Below are 17,461 nucleotides of genomic sequence, written 5' to 3' on the forward strand. Positions count from 1 at the left end.
GCTTAAGTAGAGTTGTCAATTACGGCCAAATGAGTATGTGTTTAAGGTTGGATGTACAAAGAGGTGTACATACTGTACTCTGTTATAAAAGAGTTATAAAAGGGTTTATTTAAAATAAAATAGTGTGTGATTTATCTGGTTTAATTCTATGAGACATGAACATGATAAATGTTTTTTTTTTTACTCATTTTAATTTTTGTCTTTGGTGTATTTTTCTGTAATGTATGTTTTTTGGAGTCATTGTGTATTTTTGTATCTTTTTAGTGTAGTTTTGTGCATTTCTGTTGTCATTTTGAGTATTTTTGTATAAATATTTAGTTTTGTGTTTTTTTGAGTCATTTACATATTTATGTTGTTGTTTGGTGTGTTTTTTCTGTAATTTATGTTTTTTGGAGTCAATTTTTGTTTTTGGAGCCTTTTTGTATATTTTTGTGTATTTCTGTTGATGTTTTGTGTACTGTATGTGTAAATTAAGTACACAAAACAACAAAAATACACCAAATACAATTGATTTGTGTGTTTGTTTTGTACTAGTATATTTTTTATTATAAATACCTTGTGTGTGTGTGTGTGTGTGTGTGTGTGTGTGTGTGTGTGTGTGTGTGTGTGTGTGTGTGTGTGTGTGTGTGTGTGTGTGTGTGTGTGTGTGTGTGTGTGTGTGTGTGTGTGTCGCTACCTGTCCTAGGGTTCTCTCTCACACATACTCCGTCACAGGTCGTTGAAATCCGTGAGACTTGAGAGAGAAAAAAAAATGGACCCGGAATTACCACAAATTAAAACCAAATAAGTCCAAAATAATCAGTGGCATCAGCTACAGCTGACGTACACTGGGCCATGTGTTCTTCTTCTACTGATTATTAGAGGTTGTAAATGAACAGATTGGAGCGCGAGCGCCCCCTCACACTGAGGTCAAAAGCTTTACTCCTGGGTAAATATTGAATGTTTTATTTATTTATTTTTTTTTTTATTTATTTATCTATTTATTTATTGCAATATACAAACAATTCTACATAACTCTCTAACAAGTTAATAATAGTCAAATATGTGGGAGAAAGGAACAATATATAAATATATATTTACATACACACATACAGTACAAAATACAATTGAGAAAAGAGAGGAGAAAAGAACAAAAAAGATTATAATAATAATAATAATAATAATAATAATAATAAAATGTGGCCAATTCAAAACATTTTGCACAATTTATAAATTCCTAATTAATATTTTGGGAAATTATTTTGACACACGTAGGCTATTATGTGTATTTTGGACTTTAACTTTAAACTGTACCTGTATCTGATTATATTTAGGTCTAATCAACACAGGTTCACGTTACTTTTCAACATCAGGCAGGCTCGTGGTGTTGGAGTAAAGAGGTTTCATGCCACATCATACAGCCATGGCAGCAGCAGACGAGTAGTTTTATCGTCTAATAACAGAAACGAGGAGGAAATATGGCATTAATTCAAGACAAGGGACCCAACTCGTATGGATCTGCACTACCAATATAGCCTAACTTTTCCAAATATGAAGCCATTTCCTGTGGACCAAAGCCTTCCTTGTATGCCTTTGCATCTATAACACATTTTGAGGAGCTTTTCTGTGGTTTATCCTTCGCAGTGTTTACCTCTGAGTGCCTCCAACATGGCCGCGCATCCGGCTTACTGCCCAGAACGTGAAGTCGGTGAAAACCCTCCATAGAGTCGTATATGACAATAATGTAGTGAATCTCAATCCATTTATTTATTTTTAAATGTATTTGAAATAAGCCTACAGGCTCATACGTTACTTGTCCAAAAAAACAACAGTTTTTTTTCACAGCACCCTCTGTTCATAATGACTAACAACAGTCCTGCTTTAAGTTCCATTTTAAATACTGTTTAATTACTTTAGTTTCATTTGTTTTTGTGCAAGTGCACCACCAAAGTTCACTGCTGCCCTCTAGTGGCTGCACTACCAAAGTTCAGCTGGTTCAGGTTTTATCCTGTCCTTTGGTTTACAAAAAAAAAAGACATGAAACTCGCAGCACAGCAACACAGTGACTAGCAAAGGGTCCACACAGCAGAGGCCTCTGGTCTCTGGAGGACCAAGATTGGACACCACTACTACAAGCATTGTCGTTTTGTGTTTTTGGAGTCATTTTGTGCGTTTACTTTAGTGACCACATGAAACTATCCTGAGAGCCACATGTGGCCCCTGGGCCCTCAGTGTCCCGTGTCAGTGTAGGACCTTTAGAATGTTTATAGATGGAAGTTTCTGATTCAGTTTGTTGTGGTTGTGTCATCACAAATAAAAAGCGATGGTCGGCCTATGCGGGGGTCAGAGGTCAGGTGAGCGAGGGTTTGGGTCGGTAGTTGACTCTGTTGAACACGTCCACCGTCGTCTCCACGGGAGGTGTTGACCAGTGTTTCTCCAGAGATAAAGCAACACACAGAGGGACGGCCACCATCTGTAACACACACACACACACACACACACACAACCTCTTATCACAATAACTTGCTGTATTTGATCAGTGTGTGCTGCACTACAAAGCTTGCTGGAGCTTAATCACTATGGAAATGAATGCTGAACAGCGAACCAGGGGTATCACAGATCTTATGATCAGAGTGACGACGCATGCGCTGAAGCTTTTACAATGAATGAGAAGCCAATAGGAACCAATGCTGAGACCAACAGGAAGTGACGTCATCTGTTACTGAGCAGTGAAAATAAATGACAGACATGTTAAAAAAAACTGTGGTTTGAATATTTTAAAAGTAGTAAAGGGTTAAATAACTGATCATGTGATTAACACCTGTCAGCGTTTAATAAAAGAGACGATGTAACTGGTAATTAAATAATATATAATTCATGAGACTAGTGAGTGTTTGATGAACTCAGCACTAAATGATCAGCAGGAGCAGCAGTGGTGCTGTTGGATGCTGTTGGATGTCACATCCAACACTGTAGACGCTGCAGGTGAGCTGTGCACGGAGGTACGCCTTAGTGCTCCGCCCTGTCCCTGAAGCCCCTCCCTCTCTGTATATCTACAGCTTTCTCATTATTAATCTCTGATCAATAAATAAACACATTGATACCATGTGGTAAATAGAGGTGATGATACACACGTATCCTTATATATTATTACTGATGGAGACTGATATATCATTAATAATACATTAAACATGTAATAGGAAAATGATTATATCATCATTTGTATGGATTTAAAATCATTTTAAAACATTTACTATCATATTCTGTTTGATTTCTTTTAAAAATATTGTATTAAAGCTGTATTTAAAAATAAAAGTATAACAGAAGTATTATTGACTCATGTTTCCTTTTATAGATCTTTATTGAGTGTTTTATTAAAACATCACTAAATGACTTCTTTAATAATGATGACGTGGTTTCATGAGAGTGACTCAGCAGATTAAACCTGGTCAGGAGCAGACTGTGTTACTATGGTAACCAAGGTGTTTTCTCGTTGATGAAACAGCTGTTCCAGTTAGAACCAGGCTTAACAGAGCCAGACTCTCAGGTTAAACCTGGACTTAACCCTGAGCTGGGTTTGATCAAACACCCTCTGGTTTAAGCAGCAGGCTTGGATGTTAGCAAGTCCTAAAGCCCCGCCTCCTGACCAATCAGATCTCTTAGAAAACAACCTGTCCATTGATGGATGATCCTGGTTGGTGCAGATCTGACAACTGAGTTTATAAAGAAGATTATTAATTATAAATTAATCCTTTCATTTACTGATGACATCATGTAGGAAAGATATAGATTTATATCTAATGGACTGAATCATAACATAATATAACATAACCACTAGAGCGACATGGACTCGTCTGTAAACGGTCACATTTACAGACCTTAGAGTCACTGTTAGCTTATCAATAAACAGGAGGATATTGATCACCTTTATAATAAGTGCTGACTAGGCACTGGGAGTGAAGCCCAAGGCCAACACAGGCTGACTTGATAATAATGTATCATATTTTTCTGCAGTCAGTGTCTTCTCCTCGTTCTTCTCCCTCTGCTCTGTTTCAGGTGAAGCTGATGATGTCACTTCCTGATCTGTGGTTCACGGCTCAACTAGTCTGGAACACTCTGATGTTCTATCTCTCTATCCTGTTCTATTGGTCCTTCTGTCCACTAACCACAACCAGTCCACGCAGATGGCTGCCACCTCTGAACCTGGTTCTAACAGAGATTTATTACTGTTAAAAGGGAGTTGTTTCTTCTCACTGTCACTAAATACTTGTTCACGTGGATCTTGTTGGTTTTTTATTTCTTATTATGGTGTGTGTGTGTGTGTGTGTGTGTGTGTGTGTGTGTGTGTGTGTGTGTGTGTGTGTGTGTGTGTGTGTGTGTGTGCGTGTGCGTGTGCGTGTGTGTGTGTGTGTGCGTGTGCGTGTGTGTGTGTGTGTGTGTGTGTACCGTGATGGTGGCGAAGGCAGAAATGATTGCGATGCGTAGTTTGATGGGAAAGCTGAGGTGGTTCTTGAGGATTGTTCCACAGGCCTGAGACACAAACATCAGCACAGGAATGAAGGTGAACGTTGACCTTTGACCTTCACAGAAGGAGGAGTCGTCGTTCACCTCTGAGTGCACCTGCTGCTCTTCAGGGCCACGCCCCTCCACACTCACACACTGCAGCTGCTCAGAGGAGCTGCATGAACAGGAACAGGACTTTCACAATAAAATACCACAGGACCAGATGTGTAGTACTGTGATATGTTTTTATGTTGAGTAGTATTGTTTTATGTGTAATTGTGAAGTATTGTTTTGTGTTGTCTACTGTTGTGTAGTACAGTGTTGTGTAGTAGTGTGTTGTTGTGTTGTGCATAGTTTTGTAATACTGTGTTGTGTATAGTTGTGTAGTACGGTGTTGTGTAATGTTATATTGCGTAGTACTGTTGTTTTGTGTAGTGCTGTGTAATATATTTTTGTGTAGTGGTGTTAGGTGTGTTGTTGTGTTGCATTGTGCTGTGGTATTGTGTAGTACAAACTGTGGTGTTGTGTTGTGTGTGTGACCTGTGGGAAGTAGTTGAGCAGAAACAGGAAGTAGGTTGTTGGTTCTCCCAGTCTTCATAACTCCTCAAACCACAGCACGATTCCTTAGGAAGAGAAAATGAAAACACTTCAGTGATCACAATATTTACACTTCAGTCTGTTTGAGAAAAACTTAAAGAGTTTGTTCAAAGTCACTTTGAAACAGACCCTGTGGAATGGTTGCTATGGCAACAAATACCATTACCTCTCTCTGTATTTAAAGGACTTCCAGCCACATGTGTATCTTTTGTTTTGTAAAGTTTAAATTTTTAAACACATACGTAACATTACGTAGAATTATTCACAACTGATTCATTCACACAAACCGGTTTTCATTCATGATCACAGCAGAATTTAAGGAGTTTTTATTCTTAGTAACTGTACGCAGGTTTACCGACGCCTGCAGCTTGTCCAGCTCCCTCTGGATGTCCACGTGTGCTTTGTGGAGAGGAGTTACATTGAGGAAGAGCTCGTCCACCTCGCGGTCCATCTGAGGAGAAAGAGGAAGAGGAGGAGCAAGTACAGGAAGTCACAAACTAATCATGAAGGAAAACCAAGATCTGAACTGTCAGTGGGATCAAAATCCACTTATTTTTACTAAAACTCTTTGGATTTACAGAGAACTTTTCTCAAATCTATTGAAGTTTGTGTGGATATAATGTGACGTCTATAATAGATTTTTGTCATTATCAAAGTCGATTAAACCAGTGGTTCTAATCGATGGGTTAAAAGTGACCAAAAATGGTGGAAAAGGTGGTAAAATGGGATTTTTAAAAACCACAGAAATTGGTTAAAAGTTGCAAATCAGAGGGAACAGAAAAAGTGGTAAAAAGGGTTCAAAGTGACATCCATCCATCCATCCATCCATCCATCCATCCATCCATCCATCTTCTTCCGCTTTATCCGGGGCCGGGTCGCGGAGGTAGCAGTCTCAGCAGAGATACCCAGACCTCCCGATCCACGCACACGTCCTCCAGCTGTTCTGGGGGAACTCTGAGGCGACACCAGGCCAGCTCAGAGACAGTCCCAAAGTGACAAAATTGGCTTAAAAGTGGCAAAAATGGGGAGAAATGAGGGGTAATGTCATTTAAAAAGTAGGAACAATTAGTTTAAACTGTCAAATAATGGTTATGACAAATTGTGAATGTGGTTAAATTGGCAAAAATAATCATGAAATATGATGAAAAGAGGTTAAAAGTGACAATAATGGGTCAACATATGTGACATTAGGTGTAAAAATGGTGAAAGGGTTTATAAGTGCTGAACATGTCTGGAAAGTGGAAAAAATGTGTAGAAAAGACATTGAAATGTGATGTAGAAGTGTCTGAAATGGGAAAAATGTAGCAAAAATACATTAAAAGGAGCAAAAATATGGCAAAAAAAGTAATGAAAATATGACAAGTTTGGTGTATTTGCAGAAAAAGGGCAAAAAATAAGTAAAAATGGGCTAAAATTGTTCAAAAGATATTCTTAGTTTCTTGAAGGCATCTGGCGACGCTCTCCCAGTGTCTCATGACCCCCTGGATTAGGGCATTGTGATGATTTAGAGGCCTGTGATTGGCTGATACAAAGAGGAAAAAAAGAACACAAAGAAAGAAAAAACATAAGGGGGAAAAAAATTCACCCAAACATTGACAAAAGTTTTCTGTACGCATTTGCAGTTTTTACTGATCATTACAGGCCAACGAGTGGCACAATGTGCTAAAAAAACACATACACAAAAGAACATGGCTGTTTAAAAGATGACGATAGAAATGTATTCAAACCGTTGCTTATGTTACGTTGGGCATGTTGTCGTTCGTATGACGACTTCCACTAAATATAGTAAAATATCAGTGAGTCCAAATGAATGAATAGCCTTTTAAAGTGATGTGGTGTTATTGTGTAATAGCTGAGTTAGCAGTTAGCATATGAGTAAACGTTAAAGTAGCTGAATGCTAAATCTAACAAAACTTCTCGAGAACTGTTATAATCACGTTCCCTCATTTTGATTACATTCAAAATTGATTGGCTTTGGTCATGTTGCCGCTAACAAGCAAAGGATGATGGGAGCTGAAAGTCCAAATGACCTGAGCTTGAACTTGAACCAGAGGTGCAGCGACGATCAAAAGAGCCACAAACTCTACGAAGAGCAGAACAGAAAACTGAAAGAAACAAACACTCGTGTAACTATCGTCACTTCAGATTAGAAAATGTGGTGTTTTCTCACCGCCATCAGCAGAGGTTTGAGGTCCAAAGTTGTCGCACAGATACCGAGACCCGACAGAACTATGGTCAAAGGTCCGAAAACCTGCAGCACCAGCAAACCGTCACTGCTGGGCAGATGTTCAAACAGCTGGAACACAGAAAAGGAAACTCGGATGTCTGCGTTTTAACTAAAGAACAGGATTTGGACGGAAAAGTCTTGATACCTCCAACACTGGGATGTTCTCGTTGATGGAGGATAAGCCAACGCCAATCATCACCACACCAGAACCCTGCGGAGAGAAAGGTAACATGGAACGTTAAAAATAAAACATAACGTCAATGAATAAAACTATAAATTCAGCAAGACTTCAGAGACAATCGGGCAACAGGGGGTGTGGCCAGCCTGACAGAACTGTCAAGGTTGCCACGCCCAGAAAGAACTCATAAGGACACATCAAAGCAATAAGCTGACGCCTCTGAGGAAGACTGGCAGTATAGACAGTTGAAACATGTCAGGAGACAAAAAAAAGAAAATCTCCAGGAAAAATAAGTTGTCTGAATAAACACAAACCTTAACAATTAATAAAACAGTCAAAGAACCAAAATATCAAAGATCTAGAACCAAAACGTAAACAAACTTAAGTTAACCAAAATGTCTGGGAACTGAAAAGTAAAGCAACCAAAACATCAATGAACCGAAACGTTAGATATTGAAAACATCAAGTTAGCAAAATGTCAAGGTTCTAAAACATGAAGAATCCACCATGTGAAAGCCACCAAAACGAAAAGGAAGCAAAACGTAAACAAACTGAAACTTAAAGGAACCAAAATATCACATATTGAAAACATCAAGTTAGCAAAATGTAAAAGAATCCAAAACATAAAGAAACCACCATTTGAAAGGAACCAAAACATAAACAAACTGAAACTTAAAGGAACCAAAATGTCTGGGAACCAAAAAGTTAAGCAACCAAAATGTTGTAGAAAAATCAAAACATCAAGAAGCCAAAACTTTTTGGAAAACTCATAAAGTCAAGTGACCCAAAAAAAAAGTCAAGAAACAAAAAATGCAAAGGAACTGATATGTAAGGAACCAAAATGGAACGTGGAACGTAACAGGACTCGTTAAGCAGAAGATGCAAAAAGTCGGCTTCAGTTGAAAGGCTTTGTGAAACCATGACGCGTTAACTTTAACGTTAGCAACTAAAAGTCATTAAGTGAAAGTTTCATTTTAAGGGTTCATAACGAGGCAAAGCAGAGGAACTCCAGACACTTGTACCGATAATTGGGTTCCTGTTACGTTCCATGTGACACAAGCAGCGCAACCAGTTGTTGTTGTTGTTGTTGTTGTTGTTGTTGTTGTTGTTGTTGTTGTTGTGTCCATCAGTAGTATCTGTAATCTGTATCTCACCATCAGTAGAACCGTCACACAGATGGAAAGTCCTCGAAGGAAAGTCCTGCAGCGAGCCATGACCACGTCTGGGACTGAAGAAAGACCGTGTGTGTGTGTGTGTGTGTGTGTGTGTGTGTGTGTGTGTGTGTGTGTGTGTGTGTGTGTTGTTTACAGTTCACATCAGAGAACATGACCAAGTTTGGAAGATCAGCTGAAGGAGGACAGATCGTCCTCCCGTGACGACGAGCCGTGAGGACACATTAGTATCTAAACTATTCACTCACACACGGGCTTTAAATATCAACAAATATGACCAGGTGTATTTTAGACAGAGGTGCATAAAGTACCTGGAAAAAATAACTAAGTAAAAGTACAAATACAATAACTGAAAATGACTTTGGTAAAAGTCACCCATTAGAAAAACAAATGAGTTAAAGTATTAAACCAGCTCACATTTAATGTACTTAAGTATTGAAAATATTGTTTGAAAAATAATTACTCATGTATCAAAAGTTAAAGAAAAATATGTGTCAAAGTATGCATAAAAAGAAGCAAAACAGCCATAAATATTCTCCCCTTGTTCCCTTTATTTCACTTTTAGGTAAACATGAACAGTTAGCGAATCAAGTGTCTGAGATATTGATTAATATAGATATTGATTGATAATGGCTGTAAAGAGCAAATCCTTTGCATTTAGAAACTGGTGGAATTTCTTTGATAGAGCAAATATTAGCTTGGTTACGATATTTTGTATTAAAGTGTTCCTGAGATGCATTCAGGGTCCCTGGGAAACAAAGTCTTTTGATGAGTTTGTAAAATCCGTTCAGACGGTTCAGATAAGACATGAAAAGAGAACATGTCTGGGTAAAAGTAGACGTATGGACGCCCTAATCAACGCTTACTGATGAGGAAGCGTTGATCTCCGCTTGCCCCGGGCATCCCAATCTCACCGTTACCTCCAATTCGTACGTGAACCGGAAGTTGTTATATTCATGTTTTAATTTGTAACAAGGAGACAAAAATAAAAGTAACGTAGTAAACGTATGTTTTTTAACTGTTAAATGTAGTGAAGTAAAAGTAAAAGTGCTGATGAAAAAATATATTCACTTTGTTGCTAAACACCTTCGATATTAGAAGTGTGTGTGTGTGTGTGCGTTTATAGTGGATTATTATTTGTGAATCTATAATGAATGTTAGTATAAGTAGTATGTTTGTATTAAAACATTAGTATAAGTAGTATGTTAGTATGAGTAGTACGTTAGTATTAGTAGTACGTTAATATAAGTAGTACGTTAGTATGAGTAGTATGTTAATATAAGTAGTAAGTTAGTATGAGTAGTATGTTAGCATGAGTAGTACGTTAGTATGAGTAGTATGTTAGTATAAGTAGTATGTTAATATAAGTAGTACGTTAGTATGAGTAGTACGTTAGTATTAGTAGTATGTTAATATAAGTAGTACGTTAGTATGAGTAGTATGTTAATATAAGTAGTAAGTTAGTATGAGTAGTACGTTAGTATGAGTAGTACGTTAGTATGAGTAGTACGTTAGTATGAGTAGTACGTTAGTATTAGTAGTACGTTAATATAAGTAGTACGTTAGTATGAGTAGTATGTTAATATAAGTAGTAAGTTAGTATGAGTAGTACGTTAGTATGAGTAGTACGTTAGTATGAGTAGTACGTTAGTATGAGTAGTACGTTAGTATGAGTAGTACGTTAGTATGAGTAGTATGTTAGTATGAGTAGTATGTTAGTATAAGTAGTATGTTAGTATGAGTAGTATGTTAATATGAGTAGTACGTTAGTATGAGTAGTACGTTAATATAAGTAGTACATTAGTATGAGTAGTATGTTAATATGAGTAGTATGTTAGTATGAGTAGTATGTTCGTAGTACTTTTACAACACAGCCTCAGACAGGAACCCATACCAACAAAATACTAAATATTAAAACATGTACACAAACAAAAATAAAAAAAATAATCAAACAATGAAACCCAGATCATGACAATGAATTGTTGATTTTAAATGAAAAAAACCGTGAGTCACCAGATAACATGAACACCAGCTGAATCAGAACACCAGCATGTAGGACAGCTGTGGTTTGTCCTCAGGGAGCCGACCCATGGATGACGGACAGTCTCTGATGTAGACGTAAGTCTGTCCACTTCAGTTATTTTTAGTCTAAAGTCAACAAAGGCAGCTCAGGATTCCTTTAGCTCAAACAGCCATCAGTTATCATCTAAACACTTTCAGCCACAACATTATGACCAACCACACAAACCCTGAGCTACAAGTAAATCTAAAAATCCCTGTGGATGATGTCACAGGGTTAAAACTTATATCTAGAGTTTCTGAGAAATCTATATTTATGTATGATTCTATTGAAATGCAAAAAAATACCTATGGTCTACTGCTGGTGGTCATTCATATACATTCATGTATATAAGTCCCGCCTCCGTCCTATAGACCCCTGTACAAATAAAAGCGATCGCCGACTGCACCCAGCCAATAGGCTTCAACTTCCTGTTTTTGAGACTGTCAGTCAAAGTGAATGTGGAACTGTGCACGTAAACAAGGCCGTGCGTCATAACAACAAATATGTAAATATGATTTTAGCTCTACCTGACCCATAGACATATATCAACGTGACCCAATGCAACCTTGTTATGTTCCTCTATGCATGTGCAGAAAAATAGAGGCGTGGCTTCTGGTAGATTGGCAGAGGCAGTGGGAGGAAGTGGAGCTGTTTAGGGCGGGACATCCAGACGTTTCTCAGAAACTCTGAATATCAGCTTTAAGGAAAGGTGTTAGGAGACTTCCTGAAGGAGTTAGGAAAAGGACCTCATGTTGTTTTGACAATCAGACACACTTCCACTAGGTGACATAATAATAATAATAATAATAATAATAATAATAATAATAATAATAATAATTAAAGCCGCGAGCGGCGTCATAGGTTCCGATGAAGCGGCCGGGGGCGGTAACCCACGGTCACGTATACCACTGTTGGGGATTTGGGAATTGGCCTGGAGTTGTAAGCGTTTTCGTACAACGGCGTAGTTATGGCGAAGAATTCTCCTGTGTCATGATAGGCCCCTCCCACTTTTCACAGCCTGCTCTATTTGCCATAGCAATGTGCTTCCATCTAATAAGATTCATCCTACAGTGTTTTCAAGTCAACACGACATGTCGTCTTGCCGCTAGAGCTGCTGGCGTAGGACGACCACAGAAGCGGCGCCCTCTGAGAGCGCAAGGCATTGTGGGTAAATTGGTTATCGTTTGTTGTTTAGCTCTGGACAGTGATCGTGTGTATCAAATATGAAGCAGTTTGAACTTTGCACTCTGGAGTTGCAAGCGTTTTCGTATAACGGCGTAGTTATGGCGAGGGATTTTCGTGTGTCATTATAGGCCCCTCCCACTGGCCATGATGGGTAATTTGGTCATCGAGCATTGTTTATGGATGGACAATCATCATGTGTATCAAATAAGAAGCAGTTTGAACTTTGCATTGAAGCGTTATAAGCATTTTCCTATTATAGCGTGCTGATGGCGAAGGATTCTCCCGTGTCATTATAGGCTCCTCCCACTGACCACAGCCTGTTTTTTCTTCCATAGCAATTTGCTCCCCTATGTGTAGGTTCATCCTACAGTGTTTTGAAGTCAACACGACATATCGTCTGTCCGCTACAGCTGCTCGTGTTGAACGACCACAGAAGCGGCGCCCTCTGAGAACGCAAGGCATTGTGGGTAAATTGGTTATCGTTTGTTGTTTAGCTGTGGACAGTGATCGTGTGTATCAAATATGAAGCAGTTTGAACTTTGCACTCTAGAGTTATAAGCGTTTTCGTATAACGGCGTAGTTATGGCGAGGGATTTTCATGTGTCATGATAGGCCCCTCCCACTGGCCATGATGGGTAATTTGGTCATCGAGCGTTGTTTATGGATGGACAATCATCGTGTGTATCAAATATGAAGCAGTTTGAACTTTGCATTGAAGCGTTATAAGCATTTTCCTATTATAGCGTGCTGATGGCGAAGGATTCTCCCGTGTAATTATAGGCCCCTCCCACTGATCACAGCCTGTTTTTTCTTCCATAGCAATTTGCTCCCCTCTGTGTAGGTTCATCCTACAGTGTTTTGAAGTCAACACGACATATCGTCTGTCCGCTACAGCTGCTCGTGTAGGACGACCACAAAAGCGGCGCCCTCTGAGAACGCAAGGCATTGTGGGTAAATTGGTTATCGTTTGTTGTTTAGCTCTGGACAGTGATCGTGTGTATCAAATATGAAGCAGTTTGAACTTTGCACTCTAGAGTTATAAGCGTTTTCGTATAACGGCGTAGTTATGGCGAGGGATTTTCCTGTGTCATGATAGGCCCCTCCCACTTTTCACAGCCTGCTCTATTTGCCATAGCAATGTGCTTCCATCTAATAAGATTCATCCTACAGTGTTTTGAAGTCAACACGACATATCGTCTGTCCGCTACAGCTGCTCGTGTTGGACGACCACAGAAGCGGCGCCCTCTGAAAACGCAAGGCATTATGGGTAAATTGGTTCTTGAGTTTTGTTTACGGCTGTACGGTCATCATGTGTATCAAATATGGAGCAGTTTGAACTTTGCACTCTAGAGTTATAAGCGTTTTCGTATAACGGCGTAGTTATGGCGAGGGATTTTCGTGTGTGATTATAGGCCCCTCCCACTGGCCATGATGGGTAATTTGGTCATCGAGCGTTGTTTATGGATGGACAATCATCGTGTGTATCAAATATGAAGCGGTTTGAACTTTGCATTGGAGCGTTATAAGCATTTTCCTATTATAGCGTGCTGATGGCGAAGGATTCTCCCGTGTCATTATAGGCCCCTCCCACTGATCACAGCCTGTTTTTTCTTCCATAGCAATTTGCTACCCTCTGTGTAGGTTCATCCTACAGTGTTTTGAAGTCAACACGACATATAGTCTGTCCGCTACAGCTGCTCGTGTAGGACGACCACAGAAGCGGCGCCCTCTGAGAACGCAAGGCATTATGGGTAAATTGGTTATGGAGTTTTGTTTATGGCTGGACAGTCATCGTGTGTATCAAATATGAAGCAGTTTGAATTTAGCATTCTAGAGTTATAAGCTTTTTCCTATTACAGCGTGCTGATGGCGAAGAATTCTCCTGTGTCATGATAGGCCCCTCCCACTTTTCACAGCCTGGTATATTTTCCATCGCAATGTGCTTCCATCTAATAAGATTCATCCTACAGTGTTTTCAAGTCAACACGATATGTCGTCTATCCGCTACATCTGCTCGTGTAGGACGACCACAGAAGCGGCGCCCTCTGAGAACGCAAGGCATTGTGGGTAAATTGGCTATCGTTTGTTGTTTAGCTCTGGACAGTGATCGTGTGTATCAAATATGAAGCAGTTTGAACTTTGCAATCTAGAGTTATAAGCGTTTTCGTATAACGGCGTAGTTATGGCGATGGATTTTCCTGTGTCATGATAGGCCCCTCCCACTTTTCACAGCCTGCTCTATTTGCCATAGCAATGTGCTTCCATCTAATAAGATTCATCCTACAGTGTTTTGAAGTCAACACGACATATCGTCTGTCCGCTACAGCTGCTCGTGTTGGACGACCACAGAAGCGGCGCCCTCTGAGAACGCAAGGCATTGTGGGTAAATTGGTTATCGTTTGTTGTTTAGCTCTAGACAGTGATCGTATGTATCAAATATGAAGCAGTTTGAACTTTGCACTCTAGAGTTATAAGCGTTTTCGTATATATGGCGTTGTTATGGCGAGGGATTTTCGTGTGTCATTATAAGCCCCTCCTACTGACCACAGTCTGTTGTTTCTTCAATAGGAATTTGCTCCCCTCTGTGTAGGTTCATCGTACAGTGTTTTGAAGTCAACACGACATATCGTCTGTCCGCTACAGCTGCTCGTGTTGGACGACCACAGAAGCGGCGCCCTCTGAGAACGCAAGGCATTGTGGGTAAATTGGTTATCGTTTCTTGTTTAGCTCTGGACAGTGATCGTGTGTATCAAAAATGAAGCAGTTTGAACATTGCATTCTAGAGTTATAAGCTTTTTCCTAGAACGGCGTCCTGTTGATGCTAACCGTGTACATGACCTTAAATGACACAGGTCGAAAAGACAAGGCATGATGGGAAATGTTTCAAAGCAGTCATGACCAAGCTTGGGCACATGTCCTTTGTGTGAAATTTGAAGCTGATTGAAGTTTGTGTGTCAGAGTTATGGAGATTTGGAATTTTTTGCGTGCTAACGAAAATTAGCATTGCATTTTTGTGGCGGCGCCACGACCAAACCGTGACAGATACGAAAATTCTTTTGATAACTTTTCATCTTCAATGGGTCCTATATGGTGTTGCCAAGTTTTAAGCGAATCGGATGAATCCCCTCAGACTAGTTCGCGCAGATGCGTTTCGAGGGCGAAACGCCATTTTTGACCTTTGACCCAAGATGGCTGACTTCCTGTTTGGTTTTGGGCGGGGTCACAATGTAACTTTTTGCTCATTCTGGGGCGGAGACTACACGTGGCGATTTTCGTACATATCGGTCAAACCTGGCGGTCGTGCGGTTCCATCGTTTTTTTGGCGGCGAAAACGCACGCTACGTTTGCGTTTTCTGTCCGTTTTTTTTCACGCCACCTAATTATCAAATTTTTCGCCAGGCCTGAGGTGCGTGCAAATTTCGGTGAGTTTTCGGGCATTTTTAGGGGGTCGAATTAGCGATCAAAGGCGGGCGGGGTATAATAATAATAAAACGATATAATAGCGAAAACAATAGGTTCCTCTGTCCCATTCTGGGACATCGGAACCTAATAATAATAATAATAATAATAATGTTAGTGACGTCTGCCATGGGGAAAAAAACTACACAAAACTACACATTTCATAAAATGGACTAAAAGCACATTTATAACACTTTCCACTGATATAATCTCAAATATCACAAGGTTTGAATGTAAATCAAAGGAAAAGAGGTTGCCAGGCTACGAGGAACAAATGTGAATCTAAAAGAACGTCACATTGAGAATAGTTGATCACACTCATCTTCCACTCACTAATCAACATTTTGCCATAAGAAGGATTTCATGAAATTGTTACATTTATGCCAGATATGGTCCTACATAACGTTGTAGACATACACATGTACAACCACACTAAGCATTCCTAGGTGAATGAAATATGTTGAATAAAATATGTGGATAAAAATGTCTCTGATCCATTTTTCTAGAACCACAGTGTCTGTTTTATGTCAGCGTGAGTTCTGCAGTCTGTGTCTTCTCCTCGCTCTCTTTTCTGTTTCAGGTGTCTTGATGCTAGAGCTGGAGGTTCATGAACAATGGTTCACGGCTCAACTAGTTTGGAACACTCTGATGGTCTATCCTATCTATGAATTGAATCAAAGGATGCATCAGTGTTTCCTAGGCTAAAGGAGGTTATAAAGGAAGCATTGAGCCTCTTTTCCTTAGCTTTTAGACAACTGGAACACTCCTTAACATGGCCACTACTTAAACACTGGAACAGCACAAACAGTGGATAGGAAAGAAGATAGGAGGCAATATTATTTCAAAGGGTTTTGGGGAACAGATCAGTCTGGGATCTCAGAGGTAAAACAGCCTACAGTGTGTGTCAGTGAATCTGCTGCTGTTCAGAGCTCTCAGTGCTATGTATGTTGCTGATAGCATTAGTCATAACATAGCAAAGGCAGCAACCTTGGTGAATGCTATCAGTGTACGATGGTATCTGGCCTGCTTAGAGCAGTTTGAGCAGAACTGACCAGGACAGAGTTCTGTAATTACATAAATCAGTGATTCTCAACTGGTGGGTCTGGACCCAAACGTGGGTCACGGACCTGTACTGGGTGGGTCGGAAACAGCTGGTCAAAATAAATAAATACTTCATGTCTCTCTTAATGGATTTGTCTTTTATTTTGAAACACACTTTTCTTTTGGCAGGCACATGTTGCACAGGAAAATATACGGATTTATGTTTTAAAAAAAACTTTACATATAAGCTATTTTTTAAATACTAACTTTGGTTAGTCGAATTCTAAAAAAAAAAAAAAAAAAAAAAAGGTGGATCACGATTTAATGACCGTGGCAAAATGTGGGTCACGGGGTGAGAACAGTTGAGAACCCCTGACATAAATAATATCACAAAGAATAATTTGAATTTGTGGATTCCGACTGTTGGGATTCTGTCAAAAATGTGATTTAGTTCGTTAGTTCGTTCAAAAATGTTCATTAGAAAAATTTAAACTGACAAAAATATACATTATAACAAAAAAATGTATTACAACAAAAATGTCAGTTATGACAAAAATCTGTTACGAGAAAAAAAATATGCCGTGCCAAAAATGTGCATTTAGACAAAAATAACATGACATACATGAACATTACAATAAAAATGTGCATGACTACAAAATACCTATTACGACAAAAATGTTTGTTATGAAAATGATACCTGTGAAAAACAGTCTGTCGTTTTAAAGGGGACATATTATGAAAAATCCACTTTTGCTGTCTTTGTGAACACGAGGTAAGTTGAGTGTCCACCGGCACACAGAATGTGAAATAAACCCATCCAGTTGGTTTTTTATGGTCATTGTAAGTCTTACAACACAGAGAAAATTGCTCCGTTTCAGATTTTCTGTTTGCGACGTCACAAGTGAAATCAGGAAAGAAAATCCCCTCCTCTCCACCCATGGACTCCACCCCCAACCTGATTAAAATTTTGCAAAAGTCCACCATTGTTTTTCTCGCTTGCAAAAAAAGTGACGGCTACCGGTAAAAGTAAATACAGAACTTTCTCGGTTGTAGGTTGT

The 17,461-nt window shown here is 39.3% G+C and overlaps 1 protein-coding gene across 2 annotated transcripts; it reads right to left on the reverse strand.

Moving 5' to 3' along the window:
* Positions 1 to 1,724: 1,724 nt before the first annotated feature.
* LOC114465430 (tetraspanin-3-like) lies at positions 1,725 to 8,734 on the reverse strand. 2 transcript variants are annotated; one of them, XM_028450431.1, is made up of 9 exons: positions 8,639 to 8,734; positions 7,452 to 7,517; positions 7,250 to 7,375; positions 7,110 to 7,184; positions 5,435 to 5,530; positions 5,023 to 5,105; positions 4,588 to 4,657; positions 4,426 to 4,509; positions 1,725 to 2,452 (listed from the first exon to the last, which is right to left on the reverse strand). In XM_028450431.1, exons 1-9 carry the CDS (start codon positions 8,696 to 8,698, stop codon positions 2,330 to 2,332), a joined length of 783 nt encoding a protein of 260 aa, XP_028306232.1. In that variant the 5' UTR covers positions 8,699 to 8,734; the 3' UTR covers positions 1,725 to 2,329. The 2 variants fall into 2 exon arrangements, with proteins under 2 accessions (XP_028306232.1, XP_028306233.1); XM_028450432.1 differs by lacking the exon at positions 7,110 to 7,184.
* Positions 8,735 to 17,461: the final 8,727 nt, after the last annotated feature.

This window comes from Gouania willdenowi, chromosome 6 (assembly GCF_900634775.1).
Source record: "Gouania willdenowi chromosome 6, fGouWil2.1, whole genome shotgun sequence".
Lineage (NCBI taxonomy): Eukaryota > Metazoa > Chordata > Actinopteri > Blenniiformes > Gobiesocidae > Gouania > Gouania willdenowi.